The 17135-nt window shown below is 41.1% G+C and overlaps 1 protein-coding gene across 2 annotated transcripts in view; it reads right to left on the reverse strand.

The window, feature by feature from the left end:
* The window catches only part of RGS6 (regulator of G protein signaling 6), a 629091-nt gene that overhangs the window by 255358 nt on the left and 356598 nt on the right, over positions 1–17135 (reverse strand). For both annotated transcript variants that reach the window (XM_073552710.1, XM_073552711.1), the window contains exon 3: positions 909–1008. In XM_073552710.1, the coding sequence (XP_073408811.1) occupies positions 909–1008 (100 nt within the window). The remainder of the gene's footprint in view (positions 1–908; positions 1009–17135) is intronic.

Genomic DNA, 17135 nt, shown 5'->3' on the forward strand with positions numbered 1-17135 from the left:
AAAGTTGGTAAAAAATAAAGCAATTCGATAAGAGTAGAGAGGGAACAATAGAGAATTTTTAATTACAGTATATTAGACAAGTAATTAGATTATTACATTAAACTGATAGAGATAAAGGATTAAAGCAGTGTTCGTTTCGGACCACCTCTTTAAAAGCATAGACTTGATCATATAAAAAGGTTGAATCACTTCCATCGTCTCCAATGTGTGCAACATTTTTTGCACTGATGTAATGATTACCTCTAATTCAAAACCTCAATGAAAATTGATTCCAACCTTATTAATTCTAAATCAAAAAAATTAATCTTGTATGTTATACTTCGTCCTAAACGTTCCCAGTTCAATGCATCTTGTATTGAGAAATTCAGCCACTTTGATTTTGGTGTTTTAACTGAGATATTTTACATTAATTAAAATTGTACTATACTATCAAGACTTTTACCTAATAAGATACTATTTTTATGCTATTAATAATTCATGGTCAAGTCAGAGAGGACCCTAAATTAAATCGGAGTAAATATTGGATTGTAGCATTTTGTTATCTTTTGGAGTTCTCAATATAACAAGCAGGGTAAATTTGACAATAGAGAGTGTTTTAACCCCCATGCCAACACAAGTCTTAATAATATTTGATTTCAGAAATCTTATGGGAAAGGTTCTCCTAATTACCATGTCCCCAATATATGCAATAACTCTAAATTAAAATGAATACTATAGGAAACATTGAATTATCCTTTATTTTTATTTACTGGACAGTGACTGGGCTTATTCTTGGTCAGGACGGGGATCAGGAAAACAGATGAAGGAGATCCCAGTCGGACCACAACCAATCACATTCTCACAACATGAGATAAAAATGTTTAAGTGGATTATTTACAGAATTAAGTCAAATAAAAGCTCATTATTACCTGTAACCACACTTGGGATTTTAGACAGGAAGCTTTTGACTGTTCTTATAGGGACTCCACCAGATTTATCATCCTGCATCCTGGTGATGATATCTTCAATCTGGAAGAGAGAAAACACATATTTTGTCATTATGGCCTATTAAAAAAAGGATGTCATTCTTTTGGATTTACTATAATTCAGTCATTTTTTGGACTGTTTATTCATCAGAGGTCTTGGACTTTACTAATTGCTGCAATTTACCAATCACATCCTATTAAAATGTTTCAACATGAGACACGTGTACAGAAAAGGAATCACCAAGGAATACTCTGCTGTAAATGGTTATTGTGGAGGCGGCTTAAAAAATCTTTTGGCCAAAATAATAGATGCTGGCTGTATTTTTCGGACTATAAGACAAAAGGGATTATAAGACGCACCCAGGTTTTAGAGGTGGAAAATAGGGAAAAAAAATATTTGAAGCAAAAAATGTGGTAAAATATTTAATAACTTAAATAACGTACTATTATATGCGGTGTTATTATATAAAATAGTATGCTATTATGTTGGAAGCTACGGGTAGAAGATGGTGCTGCGGGACCAGTGTGGTGTCTGTAAAGTACTATATGAAGATTCTGCAGGGCGAGTATAAGAATGGGGGCACAGGGCTTATATTTAAAGCACCACTCCAGCACTGAAAATAACACTGGATTGCTGCTTTAAGATCCCATGGGAGAACTATAACTTCCAGCATGTCCTGCAGATCCTATGGCATGCTGGGAGTTATAGTTCACCACAGGAGTGACAGAGTGCATTTTTATGTGCTGTAATTACTAAACTTTTAATTAATTCTTACTTGTACAAGCTGTGCTCACATCAGTGCAGGTCCTGAAGCCAGCCAGCCACGCTAGAAAACCGAAAGTATCTCTCCCTACAGCTTACAGGACCTGTGGTGAGGTAATGAAGGGCTGGAGCATCACAAGACCGCACAGAGCTCTCTCTTTTATTACCTCACCACAGGTCCTGTAAGAGGAAGCAACATTGTTTCTAGTGCAGTGTCTGCTGGACCTATGGTGACATAATGAAGAGGGAGAGCTCTGTGCTGCCATGTCATGCTTCAACCCGCCCTCTTCATTACCTCACCACAGGTCCTATAATGACGGGAGCACTCAGCATCAGCACAGCCCACGCTGTGCTGTCAGGTATGAGACTGCAGCAATCTCTCCTGTGGCACCCTGCTCCTGCCTCCTTCTCCACCGGACACACGATCTCCCCAGCCGTTGCAGGAATCCGGCGCTGGGGAAAGCTTGTTGGTCCATTGTTTAAGTGAAGGAATATTTATTTGCTGCTCCCCTGTTTGGCGCTGACAGGTGGGCAGGGAAGCAGCTAATGAATATTCCTTAACTTTAAGCATCGGGACCATGTGGTTTCCCCAGAAACAATTTCCTGCCTCCTGCGAGTGCTATCCCACTCCGCCGCTGCCCCCTCCTCACATGTAACATTCGGACCATTAGTCGCATCACCCCACACTTTCCTCTCAAATTTGGAGGTGTAGAAGTGGAGTTTTTCCAAGAAAGGGCGGTGGGACTGTGCAAGGGTCAAGAGGCAGAGCTGGAGTGGAGACTGCACAGACTCTCAAGCGGGCGCAAAAATTTTGCCATTATTGGGCCCTGAAATTCCAAGTGGAAGCCCTGGGTCTAGGTATGCAAAAGGAAGTAGACTATTAATTGTTAACTCTGATATCAGAACTCATGGGTCAAAAATTAAGAGACCACTTTCAAATTTTCAGTTTGTCTGATTTTTCTCTTTATAGGTATATTTTTGAGTAAAATGTAAATTGCTCTTTTGTTCTATAAACTTCTGTCAACATGTCTCCGAATTTCCAAGCAATAAATGTTGTATTTTTTTTCTGACAAAGAAAAATGGTCAAAATAAAAAAACAAAACAAAACAGTGCTTTCAGACCTCAAATGATGCAAAGAAATCAAGGTCATAATCATTTAGAAACAACAATACTAGTGGTTTAACTCAGGAAGAGTTCAGAAATCAATATTTTGTGAAATAACCATGATTTTTAAAAACAGCTTTCATGCGTCTTGGCATGCTTGCCACCAGTCTTTGATTCCGCTTCTGGCGCAAACATTTAAGCAGTTCTTCTTTGTGTGATGGCTTGTGACTATCCATCATCCTATTGATTACATTCCAGAGGTTTTCAATGGGGTTCAGGTGTGGAGAATGGCCTGCCCATGACAGGGTTTTGATGTGGTGGTCTCTTAATTTTTTCCAGTGCTGTGTGTGTATATATATATATATATATATATATATATATACACTCACTGGCCACTTTATTAGGTACACCATGCTAGTAACGGGTTGGACCCCCTTTTGCCTTCAGAACTGCCTCAATTCTTCGTGGCAGAGATTCAACAAGGTGCTGGAAGCATTCCTCAGAGATTTTGGACCATATTGACATGATGGCATCACACAGTTGGCGCAGATTTGTCGGCTGCACATCCCTGATGCGAATCTCCCGTTCCACCACATCCCAAAGATGCTCTATTGGATTGAGATCTGGTGACTGAGGAGGCCATTTGAGTACAGTGAACTCATTGTCATGTTCAAGAAACCAATCTGAGATGATTCGAGCTTTATGACATGGCGCATTATCCTGCTGAAAGTAGCCATCAGATGTTGGGTACATTGTGGTCATAAAGGGATGGACATGGTCAGCAACAATACTCAGGTAGGCTGTGGCGTTGCAACGATGCTCAATTGGTACCAAGGGGCCCAAAGAGTGCCAAGAAAAAATTCCCCACACCATGACACCACCACCACCAGCCTGAACCGTTGATACAAGGCAGGATGGATCCATGCTTTCATGTTGTTTACGCCAAATTCTGACCCTACCATCCGAATGTCGCAGCAGAAATCGAGACTCATCAGACCAGGCAAAGTTTTTCCAATCTTCTACTGTCCAATTTTGATGAGCTTGTGCAAATTGTAGCCTCAGTTTCCTGTTCTTAGCTGAGAGGAGTGGTACCCAGTGTGGTCTTCTGCTGCTGTAGCCCATCTGCCTCAAAGTTCGACGCACTGTGCGTTCAGAGATGCTCTTCTGCCTACCTTGGTTGTAACGGGTGGCAATTTGAGTCACTGTTGCCTTTCTATCAGCTCGAACCAGTCTGCCCATTCTCCTCTGACCTCTGGCATCAACAAGGCATTTCCGGCCACAGAACTGCCGCTCACTGGATTTTTTTTCTTTTTCGGACCATTCTCTGTAAACCCTAGAGATGGTTGTGCGTGAAAATCCCAGTAGATCAGCAGTTTCTGAAATACTCAGACCAGCCCTTCTTGCACCAACAATCATGCCACGTTCAAAGGCACTCAAATCACCTTTCTTCCCCATACTGATGCTCGGTTTGAACTGCAGGAGATTGTCTTGACCATGTCTACATGCCTAAATGCACTGAGTTGCCGCCATGTGATTGGCTGATTAGAAATTAAGTCTTAACACACAGTTGGACAGGTGTACCTAATAAAGTGGCCAGTGAGTGTATATACCAACACTGTTTTAGAACCATGTATGATTAGTATACTTCAGTGATATGTACACACTATTTTGTTTCCAGGTATAGCCACCTATGGTTTCATCTGTGGTGTTTTACTTTTATATGTGATTATTTGAATAAAGCTTGTTTGTCTTCCTAACTTTGGTTTCTACGGTATTTTGTTGGTGTCTATCTCCCCTTGAAATTAACTATATAAGTGTAGCTATATTGATTGCAAAGGGTAAAATCGGGGTGTGGAAATCCACAACATAAATGGACATGCTGTGCATTTAAATCCACACAGCAATTTCTGCTGCAGATTTCCTCTGATGTTTATGGATGAGATTGTAAAGGGCAGCAGATTAAAATTTGGCATATCAACATCATACCTGGATCAGACCTTTTAAAAGGGACTTTTAACCAAATTTTTTATATTGAGTTGGACACCCGATTTAAAATTGGCTGCAGAGAGGAATAACTTTTTTTTACTTCGCCTCTCTGAGATATTAGCAAAGTATTTGGCACCTAATGAGTTAACTTTAGTCAAATCCAAGTGGGTGTGATCACTGGGGGCATGCATTTCTTCTCCCAGTATCAGTTGTTATCTAATAACACCTATTTGGATGTCATTGTATGTCAATACTTTGACTGCTATTGGGCTTGGAGAGAGGTGAATATGCATTTCTCTTAAGTATCGGCACATGTGACCGCCGGTAGCTGCAGGAAGGCTCTGGCTGACACTGTGCATGGTACTGAAGAGCAATGAATACTAACTGCTCTGCACGTAAACAGTCCAGACATGCAGAGCACTGAGTATTTCAGCAGCTGCCCTTCGGCTTGCAAGCAGAACATGATGTCCCAATCTTTACAAGCATAAAGCAGTTACTGCAATGGAGCAGGATGCTGCGAGGGAGCGCCGGGAAGGTAAGTGTAATTTTTTTTAAAATCTTTTCTGATGGGGCCGTGCATACCAGGACTGGAATGGGGGACAACCATACCAGGTTAAGGATGGAGCCCTGCATACCAGGATAGGGATGGGGCCATGCATACTAGGACAAGATGGGGACCCTGCATACCAGGACAGGGATGAGGGCGATCATTCCTGCCAGGATAAGGATGAGGGGGCCCAAGTCTACCAGACTAGAGATAAGGGGGTCATACATACCAGGCTAAGGATGAGGAGGCATGCATACCAGGATGGGGATGAGGGCCAAGCATACCAGGATAAGGATAAGGGGGCCATGTTCACCAGTCTGGAGGTGGGGGAGCCATGCATACCAGGATAGGGATGAGGGGGCCAAGCATACCAGGATAGGGATGAGGGGGCCATGTGTACCAGGATAGGGATGACAGGACCACATTTACCAGGAAAGGGGATATTAAGTACAGAACTGACCATATTTTTTGCTTCAAATTTTTTTTCTAATTTCCTTCTCTAAAACCTAGGTGCATCTTAGGGTTCGGTGCGTCTTATAGTCCGAAAAATAAGGGATATACACGTTCAAATCACACTTCCTTGCCCCATTAAAAATAAAGTAAAAATAAAATACACATATTTGGTATTCTAGCATTCGTAAAAGTCCAATCTGTCAAGATCTGATCGGTAAACAGCAAAACGAGAAAAAAATTAAAATGGCAGAAATCCTTTTTTTTGTCCGATGCAACAATGTAATATAATGAAAAAGGCGATAAAAAAAATCATATCTACCCAAAATGGTATCAGTAAAAACGTCCGCTGAGTGCGAAAAAATAACCCCTTTCACAGCCTCATATCCCAAAAATGTAAAATGTTATAGGTCTTGAAAAATGACAACATAGCAAAAATATACAGTATATATGTATTTTTTAAATTTCCCAAAAACTCTTTACCACTTAAATAAAAAAAACAACTAAAAACTATACATGATTGGCATCTGTATAATCGTACTGTCTTGGAGAACCGTATTTCCACATCAGTTTCACCGTATAATTAACATGGTTAAAAAAAAAAAAAAACATTTGTGGAATTGCACTTGTTTTGCAATTTTAATGCACTTGGAATTTTTTCCCGTTTTTCAATGCATCACATGATAAAATGAATGGTGTCATTCAAAAGTAAAATTTGTCCAGGAAAATAAATACCCTCATACGGCTATGTGGATGGAAAAATATAAAGTTATGGCTTTTGGGAGAAGGGGAGGAAAAAAGCATACAAAAGGAAATTTGGCTGCAGCGTGATGGGGGTTAAGGTACACTTGTTAACAAATGTATTTTTTCTTTAAAATCTACTGTTAAATAACCCCACTTGATTATTTTTGTTTAGAAGAAAAGCTGTCCATAACCTTCCATAGGTCCAGTATTCACAAACCTTTGAAAAAAATGATGTATACAGTATTTTATACTTCCCAGAAAATCGTATACAACTTTAATAAGCATGCTCTTTAAATTGATTCTAGACATTCAGAGCACATGAACAGCCAGCAGAAAGTTGGAAAAATTTAGTTTGCAAGTCTTAAAATATGAGTTGTCCCTCATGAGTAAGATCTGTACATCCAGTTCTGCAAAGAAATAAATTGACCATAACCCTTGTGTATGCATTTTCAATAGGCCACTTGGGAGCGGTTATGCTATATAACATACAAGATTATTGTAAATTGGAAAATCATTTACTCTGTGCAGCTTTACCAGATGAGAAAATATTCCAGGAAGTCTGTATTCATAGATCTGCAATTTTCTGTGCAGATTGCAGTGCTATTTTTACCTGTAATGCATGCCACCCTTAGAAATGCCTTAAAGGGGTTCACCAAGTGAAGAGGACAATGACAGATGTCAAGAACTAGACTCTAGAAAAACTTCAGAAACAAAACCCATTTCTCAGTTATGTTCTCAATTATATTAACAGCCTTTGAATGCAATTAATATTAGAGAATTGCGATTAGAGAAAACTTGGCCGCTTTCCTTCACAAACTACGTCCACCAAGTGAATAAAGTAATATAGGGTTGGCAGAAGTAGTACCATAGTAGGTAATCTGCTTTGTACACTTTGCAATAATCTCAGAGCTGTTGTACATTATGACCATAATGGTGTTGATACACCATAATCAAATGGATAATGTAGGAAAGGGAAAGGAAAAAACTTGGGAGAACAGGTAAGAATTCATGAAGAACAGGTGAAATCAAGGATTGCTGTATCTGACCTTGAAAATGCCTCAATCCAATGCCAAAAAGTGCATCAATGAAATGCCAAAATGTATCGCCCAGTGATAAAGCAAAATGTTTACTATAATCCTGGATTTGTTCACTTTACTAGTTCTCCTAATTTTACTTTTCCTACATTACTTATAGAGAATCTGTCAGCAGGACTTCACACCCCAAGCTATTTAAAAGTGCCAGTAACTCTTTCAGAGACAAGTTCAGCAATGCCTTTACATGACCAGTCCCTGTTACTCCGTTACTGAGATATCAGCATTTGAAATGATATGCAAATAAGGCTAACGGGCTATGGTAGATCTGAAGCCTCTGTCACTCCAACTCTATTCGCTGCCCAGCGGAGTCTCCTCCTGCTTGATTGATAGCATGTCTACTGTGTGACTTCAAGTAAGAAAGTCATCAGTCAGGCAGGAGGCGGCTGTGCTGGGTGGGGAATATAGCTGGAGTGACAGAGGCTTCAGATCTACCATAGCCATTTGCATATCAACTCAAACACTGATTTCTCAGTAATGTAGGAACAGACTGGCCATGGAAAGATATTGTTGCACTTGTGTTTGAAAAAGCTACATGCACAAATAGTTTGCAGGGAGCAATCCTTCTGACAGATTACCTTTAAGTGATTTGGGCTGAGTTAGAAAACCAACCATGGTTTTCTACTCTCATATAACCCTTTGCTTTTCCCAATCACTTACAATATCAATAGATGTATTTTTCAAGCATAAATATTTCAGTAGATCATAGGCGTTAGTAGAAATTAACCAAAAAATATCAATGAGTGACAAATAATAAGGTTTATAAATTATACATTTTCTGGCTCCCCAGATTTGCTCAGCCAGAATATTAAAAAACAAAACAAAAACGAATGTGTCTCTTCTTTGATTTGTCTATTCAAGAAAAGGGTCACTCAGGCAAGTTTCATGGGAATTTCCATCTTACACCTTTCTGCTATAAAAGTGTTTGTGACGTACGGACAGGGCTTGTAATGTATACATAACTTACCGTACATTGTATATACAGATGCATGTAGCACAAATGTAGGGCTACCTAAACATAAGAAACTATGTTAAAAAACTGTAGGACAAAAAAATCCATTACATGCTACCCATGTAGGAAAGTGCAGGTGGTAGAGCATAGTTGTCTTTTAAAATTAATTTCACTATGTTCAGATAACACTGCTGGGAAATGAAAGCCTCCAAGATTCCAGCTTTGTAAAGAAATTTATAATTCATCAGAGCACATGCGGTGCCTTTGAAATTAGGGTCAGAGTATTGAAGACATCAAGAATTTTGCTTCTTTAGTATCTTTCCTTAGCATCAAAACCCTTTGTATGATAGGTACTGGCACTTTTATCCTCATAAAAAATTATAAATGTCTACTGTATTATGTGTAATCAGTCATATTAATCACATTATTTTCAAGAAAATAAACATACAAAAATAGAAAACATAGAAAACAACAAAAAGTGAAGTGGTGAAAGATTAGGGTCACTAGCAAGAAAAAGCACAAATAAGAGCACAGTGGTCAAATGATGCAGAACTCCTGTGAGAGAATCTCAAGCCAGAACCTAAAGGCAAAGGTACAATACAGTCAGACATCACTTACCTGCTCCCCAGTAGTGCAGAAATCTTGCCTATTTTATGTATTTATTTAACTATATACAGTATCCACATCATATTCTGCAGCATTTTACAGACATCATCATTGCTGTCCTCAGTGGGGTTCATAAACTAATTTCGCTATCAGTATGTCTTTGGAGTGTGGTAGGAAACAGAAGAACCCAGGGGAAACCCATGCAAACAACAGGGAGAACATAGAAAGCATCACCGCAAAAAAAAAAGTGCTTGTATTGCTAAATCTTTGTATTACTTATGTTTTGACTTTGCTTCTAAATACGGCATTTACAAAGATAAAAAGGGATATCCGGGAATTAAAAAAAGGCATGTATTTGCTAACAGAGTTAACTACCTGTCTGTTGTACCCAGCGCCGGTCATTGACCACTCCAGCCAGATATTCAGCTACTCCCTGTCAACAGAAAGGTTTATCTTGCTGTTGACAGGGTGGGACTGTTGGCATGATGCCTACTGACAGCCAACTCCCCCAATTAAGCATCGGAGAGTCGGTTGTCAATCAGCATGACACCAGTTGTCCCGCCCTGTCAACAGGAAGACAAACTGTCACTCTGTTGACGGGATGTCAACATAAGTCTGTGATGGTGGAGAATGGCGCTGAGCACAACAGACAGGTAGGTAGCAACTAGAAATGAGCGAATTTGTTTGGATTCGGTTCAGAATACAATTGGCATCGAATATTGTTTTTGCAATATTTATCGAACACAGCCGAATGTCAATAGAGTCAATGGGAGTAGAAAATACCGAATATGTTCGGAACCAATGATAAGACACAAATAGGGTACAATAAGGCACGAATACGTCAAAATCAGATTGGGGGCCAAAATCCAAACAAATTCGCTCATCTCTAGTAGGAACTATCTGCCTGTTAGTTAGCACTTTTTTTAAAGTCCCAGATATCCTTAGTTTCATTCAAACCAGGGAGCTGTAGCACAGAGATTGAAAAACATCACATAAAGCTGTACAGCTTTCCATTACAGTGGTTTATGGCTTCCATGTGCTGCCCTGATGGCTCCATCATTAGCAATACGTACAAGCTATGAACCACCAGAAACAATTCTCCTTACATAAGGCATCAGACTGAACAAGATGTATTGTTTAGTCAGGATTTGTACAGACTAAGCAGGAAAGAAAAAAAGGATACAGAGTTATTATAAAAGTTTCCAGAATAGAAACTTCATAAAAAATGGAACCATATTATGGCTATTTGGATAAGGTCATAGTGGCATCACTTAAAGCTTGTGGGCCCCAATGCAGAATCTTGTTGTGAGTTCAATTTCCCCTTCGTCACTGAGGTCTGGTGAACTCCCTATTCTGGTAAAGGAAGGTAATGAGCCTGATTATCAGGCTCCTGAGCCTAATGATGATGACTGGCTGAGTGGAGTCACGGACTGGATATAAGGCTGCTGACGCCCTTCTGCCCTGCGGGTGACTTCTCTGTGGACTTCTAGGAGACCAGTCTGATTCCTGCTCCTCTAAAGCTAAGTTTTCTGCTTTGCCTGTTAGCATTTGTGTTTTGTTTTTGTTTGCCTTGCTTTTCTGGATTCTGCCATTCCCTGCTGGGGTGAGCTGAATCTCCTTTTGCCAGTTGCTCTGTCTTCAGAATATTCCTGAGTACTGACATAGCCTTTTTGAAGCCTAGCGTCTTCAGGGCCTTTTTCACTGTCAGTCTGTTGGCTCTTATTTTCATAGGGTTTTTCACGGATTGCAGACAGCAGCCTTCCTGTCCTTTCCTATCTAGTTAGCTTGGGCCCCGGCTTTGCTCAGTCTATCTTTCTGTCTGTGTTAGTGTTCTTTCTTCTTGCTTCACCGTCATTATATGTTGGGGGCTGCCTTTTGCTTTGGGGTCTGCTCTGGGGCAGATTAGTTTTCCCTTTCTGTCTTTAGGCTATATAGTCCTCCGGCTGTGATCGAGGGGTCTAGGGCATCGTAGGAACCCCCCACGGCTACTGCTAGTTGTGTTGATAGGTTCAGGGGTCTGCAATCCAATAGCTGCCAACTTCTCTGGTTTTCTGGACTTAGCTAGCATTTCTGTTTTTTCCTCCTACGGTGACTCATTCATAACAGAATCCCCAATGAGGCCCCCAACTAACATAGGTCTGTAATAGTCTTTTCATATGGGATAAAGAGACCTTAGAGGCCCCCCTAGTCTCCAGGGTCTGGATGAGATTGCATCCCCTGCACTTATTTGTGGCAGAGGGGAGAAATGATAAGCTCTCTATGTTGAAATCAATGCAGGGTTGGAGCTTTTTGGATCCTATAATCAGTGCTGAATTTGTGACAATGAAGCAGTATAAATACTTAAACTATATACAGTAAGTAGGTTGTCTATATGGTGACGTGTGTGGTATGTGACAAATATTATATAGGTTGTACTGCTAGGAGTCTAAAGAAAAGGTTAAGTGAGCATATTACTGCCGCAAATCCAGGGTCTGCTGCGAGTCGTAAGAATGTTTCGTGATTATCTACACATTTTTTGGACATACATGGTGGTGATCTACGGAGTCTAAAGGTTAAAGGAAGATGAAAGGGTGAATAGGCCATTCAGGGAAGGTGATTGGGAGCATGTGCTTCGTTGTCGAGAAGCCTTTTGGATATTGGCTATGAACGCACGCTTCCCAGAATGTCTTAATTATAAAAATGACATTTTTTACTTTTATTAGAACATTCTGATAAAAATTGTCTATGCTGATTTTGGATTTTCCTTTTTTTGTATAATTCATTATTGCAATGGGGTTGGTTTTTCTGTGGATACATGTTCAGCTTTGTCAGTTCACATTGATGAATTTATAGAGATACAGTATCTTTATTCAACATGCACATGAGACAGGTACACATACACACACTTAGTGTGGTGTTGGAATATCATTATGCGTTTTTTGGGACCGTACTCCATGAACATTGTAATGGTTGGTAAATAGTTAATAGGAGGTGGTCTTTCTTATTAACCACATGTGCTGTTGTAGGGAATAAGAACACAAAAGGAATTGTTCATTTTACGTTTGTATGCCTTTGAGGAAGGACCGTTTTTAACGGATCCGAAACACGTTGGAGGTTCCTCCCTCATGTACTGTTTTTATTGATGAAGATGTCTGAATAAAGAAAATTATCTTTTTAAGAAAAGGACTCCTGTGCCAAAAAAATCTATTGTTTCTACATGTGTTTATAAGTGGTAGTCAGCCACTGAATTCCAGGCACGGTCGGTCTCCGACATATTTTGGTGAGCAATTATGCTCCTTTCCCCTTCCTTCACAGTTTTCATAAGGTAGTTATACACAAAAAGTCAAATTTAAAAACAATTGTAAATAAGTGTTAAAATGATTGGCATACCAGAAAAAGCTAGTATTTAGTAAAAATTCTAAACAAAAATTGTAAAAATATCATTATTTAATACAAAAAAATACCATTTGATACAAATTATTTTAGTGGAAAATAATAAACATACAGTCTCTTTCATTCTTTTCTTCATGACCTTTAAGCCTTGCATGAATAGTAGACAGATGGAGCGGTCTTTTGATGTGATCCAGGGCAGGAAAGAATTAAAAAGGCTAGTAAAGCAGTGAAGTGGAGCACAAAACTTGTCTTGCCTTGAGCGCTTCCCGCCAAGCAATTAATGTAATTAACCTTCATGCATTGTGTCATAGGTGCAGGCCTGGCATGATATTAAGTACCAGCCTAAAGTGAAACTCTAGTAGGTAAAGAAGGTATGTAATATTAAATATCTTCAGTTGGTAGACTGTTATGAATGGGTCACCGAGGAGGAAAAATCAAAACAAGCTAAGTCACAGAAAACCAGAGAGGATGGTAACTATGCAGATTGCAGGTCCCTGGTCCTGACCACACAACTAGCAGCAGCCGTGGAGCGTACCTACGATGATCCTAGATGCTTCATCATAGCCGGAGAACTACATAAGTCTGAAGCAAGAAAAGGGGAAAACTAACTGCCCCAGAGCAGACCCCAAAGGAAAGACAGCCCCCACACATGTATTGACGGTGAAACAAGATGAAAACACAAACACAGGCAGGAAAATAGGCTGAGCAAATGATGGGGCCCAAACTAACTAGAAAGGACAGGAAAGGAAAGACACTGTCTGCAATCTGCCAAAAACCCTACAAAAATAATGTCCAACACTTCTGATAGCAAAATTAACCCTGAAGTCACTAGACTTCTCCCACTATAAACCAAAAACAAAACACAAAACAAATATCCTGGAATAAAAAAGTAAAAAAATATATTGCAAAAATTGCATGAAGGTTTGTTTCATTGTGCATTCTGTGCATATAAGGGTGTGACCGCCCTGCTTCTGAGTTGGAAAATCCATCCTGTCTGGCCTACACTATTACTGGTGGTTCAGTCCCTCTGTTCTTGTTCACATTTACGTCACTTGACAAGTGGAAAGGTTTTAAATACAAGAGTTAGGACTGTCCCACAAGGGTTGCCGTGACGTGGCGGGATGGCTTGTACATTATTTTGATCAAAATTATGTTAACTAAATACCCTTATTATTACTATTATTACTACCTTCATGCAATTTTTGCAATATATTTTTTTACTTTTTTATTCCAGGATATTTGTTTTGTGTTTTGTTTTTGGTTTTCTCTGTGTAAAGGTCATGTGTTCATATGCAATTACATTTTGCATGCACATTAATTTACTTTTTCTGCTCAGACCCAGTTTCTCATTTCTCCCACTATATCAGCACTCTGAAATAATCTGAGACAGAGCAAAAAGAGGCCAATCTAATAAGGGACAAAAAGCAAATTGGCAAATACAGATAAATAAGAGTGGAAATTCAGCACAGCCCCAGCCGGGGCTGGCTGACCACACAAAAAACTGAATAGACCAACAAAATCAAGTGTGAACATTAGCAGAAAAACTTAGCTTGAGCTGACTGGAACAGAGCTGAGAACCAAGACCTGACAAGCCAGAAGGAATCACCAGCACCAGAATAGGGTGTCGGCTGTCTTAAATCCAGTCTGAGATTCCTGAAGTCCAATCGTCATCCTCCTTATCAGGTGGCAGATCTCCACTGATTAAATCAGCCTCACTACCTCCTGTTACCACCAGAGGGAGCCTGGAAGGAGAACTCACAACTGGTAGACCAGAAAATGAACTCACAACAGTAGACCCTTGAAAGCTCTACTACTTTTAGGGATCTGAGAAGGTCTTCAACTTGGTAGAGCACCTGTGTAACTACATTCTCGGTGCACCCCCTGAGAATGAGCTTTTTAAGAACATTTACTATAGAGACCAGCTCTCATCATTGCCCTACCTACTGAACAAACACAAGTTCAAGCATGTCCTAAAGCCACACACAATTTGACAAGTAACCATGCTGCAGACCATGGAACTCCAACCTATGGTTTGAGTTGACCATGATGTGTGACACTCGGCTGTCTGCCATCTTGGGGCATTAGCACCAGGTCTAGCAAAAATTTATGAAGAGCAGGTCTCCTGACTTTTGTGAGTAGTACCACACAGAAGCGCAGATCTGGATGTGTCTTGGGGTTGGAGAGATCAATAAAGGACGTGATAAGCTGGACATAGAATAACACTGTCAGATAGAAGGGTACTTGAAGTTGGATGCAATAATGTAGTAGAAGTGCTTAATGCAAGAATAAGGGTGTTAGGGCTGGCGGAACGCACCAAATTATAAAATAATAGTAGGTGCGTTTGCCGCCCGGGGTCCACCGTGCAGAGGTGTTACGCTGCTGCTAAGCAATGGCGGACGCACAATATGGCGGTATAACACATGCGGGTTCAACGTCACCCGGTGTGTGCTGGGCGGGCTCTGTTACATCACAGAGTCACCGAAGCACTAAACACAAATACTGAGCCTGTTCAAGCTCACAGAGCTCAGCGAGATGCACGCCCGGTATACGGTCACAGGACTCTGGCCCAAGACACAGGGTCAGCGTCTCTCTAGACCTACCGTGCGTGCAGCATCGCAGCTGCGAACGCCAATAACTGCTGCAGACTGCAGCGAGGTGACAGACACTGCCGCAGTACAATAATGCCCTGTAATGGGCCACACTATCGGACGCTAGTACAGTGGAATGATATGCACCATGGTCTGTAGCTTGCCACTGACTGGCACTGACTCTATCTCTAGTTCCCTGTCCACACACGTAATATCAGAGGGAGGGGAATCTTAATGAGTCATTCGCAGTTCCATGCATTCGGCATCATTCACACATATAGCAACTAGAGTCTATACTACCGCATGGCCGAGCGGTCATGCGAACCTTTTATAGCCGAGACCTTCCGGAAGCTTCCAGATCCCTGAGATGGACCAATCAGATCTGGAGAAGGACCTGTGCATGTGACTCCCGATCTCCAATGGGAGATCGTCCCGTGAGCATGCTCAGTGGAGCGACGGAAAGATTAGCCTCAGGAGTGGCTTGCTGCTAAGCAACCTGCATTGCTATTGCTGACCCAGAGGTGGCAACAACAGCCAGACCCACAGAGCCAGTCTGAGCAGAGCGTCGGGAACGTCGAGGCTGCTGAGCAGGCTCCTGTGCAGTCGAAGAAGAATGGGAGACCGCTGAATGCAAGGCTCTGGATTCCTGCTGTGCAGTGGCAGGAACCTGACACCTAACAAAGGGTAAGGTGTGAGCATTCTGCCTTGTGTCAGCCGACCGCAAGAACTACAGTGCAGGTAATCGCTGGAGACATCTCCGGTGGTCATCTACAAGCTCTGCTATATCTGGATGTCAGGCATCCAAATGTAGCAGAGCTGAACTCGTCGTGGAACACTCGTTATTAAGGACTATGTCGGAACAGGAATTATTTGTGTTTGTTTATTATTTTTATTTACAGGAGAATGAGGACTTTGCATGGATTAGCAGTACAATAAAGATGGGAAAATGTGTTTTGTGTTTTATTTAATTAAAAGACTTTATTCTGGCTATTTCTTTATTAACCCTTTAATAACTATAGGATTAGTAATGTATAGGTATCTTAATGACGCCTCTCCATTACTAACATCAACCCCACAACTATTACGCCATATGCCACCGCTACAGGGCAGTGGGAAGAGAGAGTATAAGTGCCAGAATTGGCGCATCTTAGAGATGCGCAATTTCTGAGGCGGCTGTGACCTGGTGTTTGTAGCCGGGGGGGGGGGGCAATATCCATGGTCCCTTCCAGGCCTATGAATATCAGCCCGCAGTTGTCTGCAGAGCTTTTTCTTGCTATTAATTATAGGGGGACCCCATGTCATTTTTTGGGGGGGTACCCCTATTTTAATAGCCAGTAAAGGCTATGCAGACAGCTGTGTGCTGATATTAATAACCTGAGAAGCTCCATGAGTATTACCCCCTTCCCAGGCTATAAACATTGGCCCCCAGTCGCTGGCTTTCCCTCTCTGGTGCAGAAAATTGTGCGGGAGCCCATGCCATTTTTTTAAAATTATTTATTTAGTAAAAAAAAGGAAAGGACAGTACGTATTTCTCTCTCTGCTTTCAGGAACTTCCTGTGTGGCCGGTGTCACTCTTGCAAGTCTCTCACATCAACACCTGGCACTCGGGACTTCTATGCAGCCGCACACACCTGTCCGAGGGCGGGCGACAGTGCCGGGTGTTGATGTGAAAGACTTGCGCGAGTTTCTCACATCACACTCGCAAGTGTGACACTGACCTGTCACGTTCTTCCGGATGTGACACAAGATTCAACATATGTAAATTAGTCCATATGCGTAGTAAGCTGCGTTCCCGCAGTTATTATGCAAGTGAATAATAATTAGATGCGATTTTACCGCATCTAATGATAATCTATGGGAAATTTACAATGAGGGGACTGAGCGTCTCCGCATCATAAATAGACATGCTACATTCTGGAAAGACGCGCCACATGTCCATTTACGCGGGTCTGCAGCCTGCGTCTTTC

This window comes from Dendrobates tinctorius, unplaced genomic scaffold (genome assembly GCF_039654945.1).
Source record: "Dendrobates tinctorius isolate UK_male_01 unplaced genomic scaffold, ASM3965494v1 ptg000194l, whole genome shotgun sequence".
Lineage (NCBI taxonomy): Eukaryota > Metazoa > Chordata > Amphibia > Anura > Dendrobatidae > Dendrobates > Dendrobates tinctorius.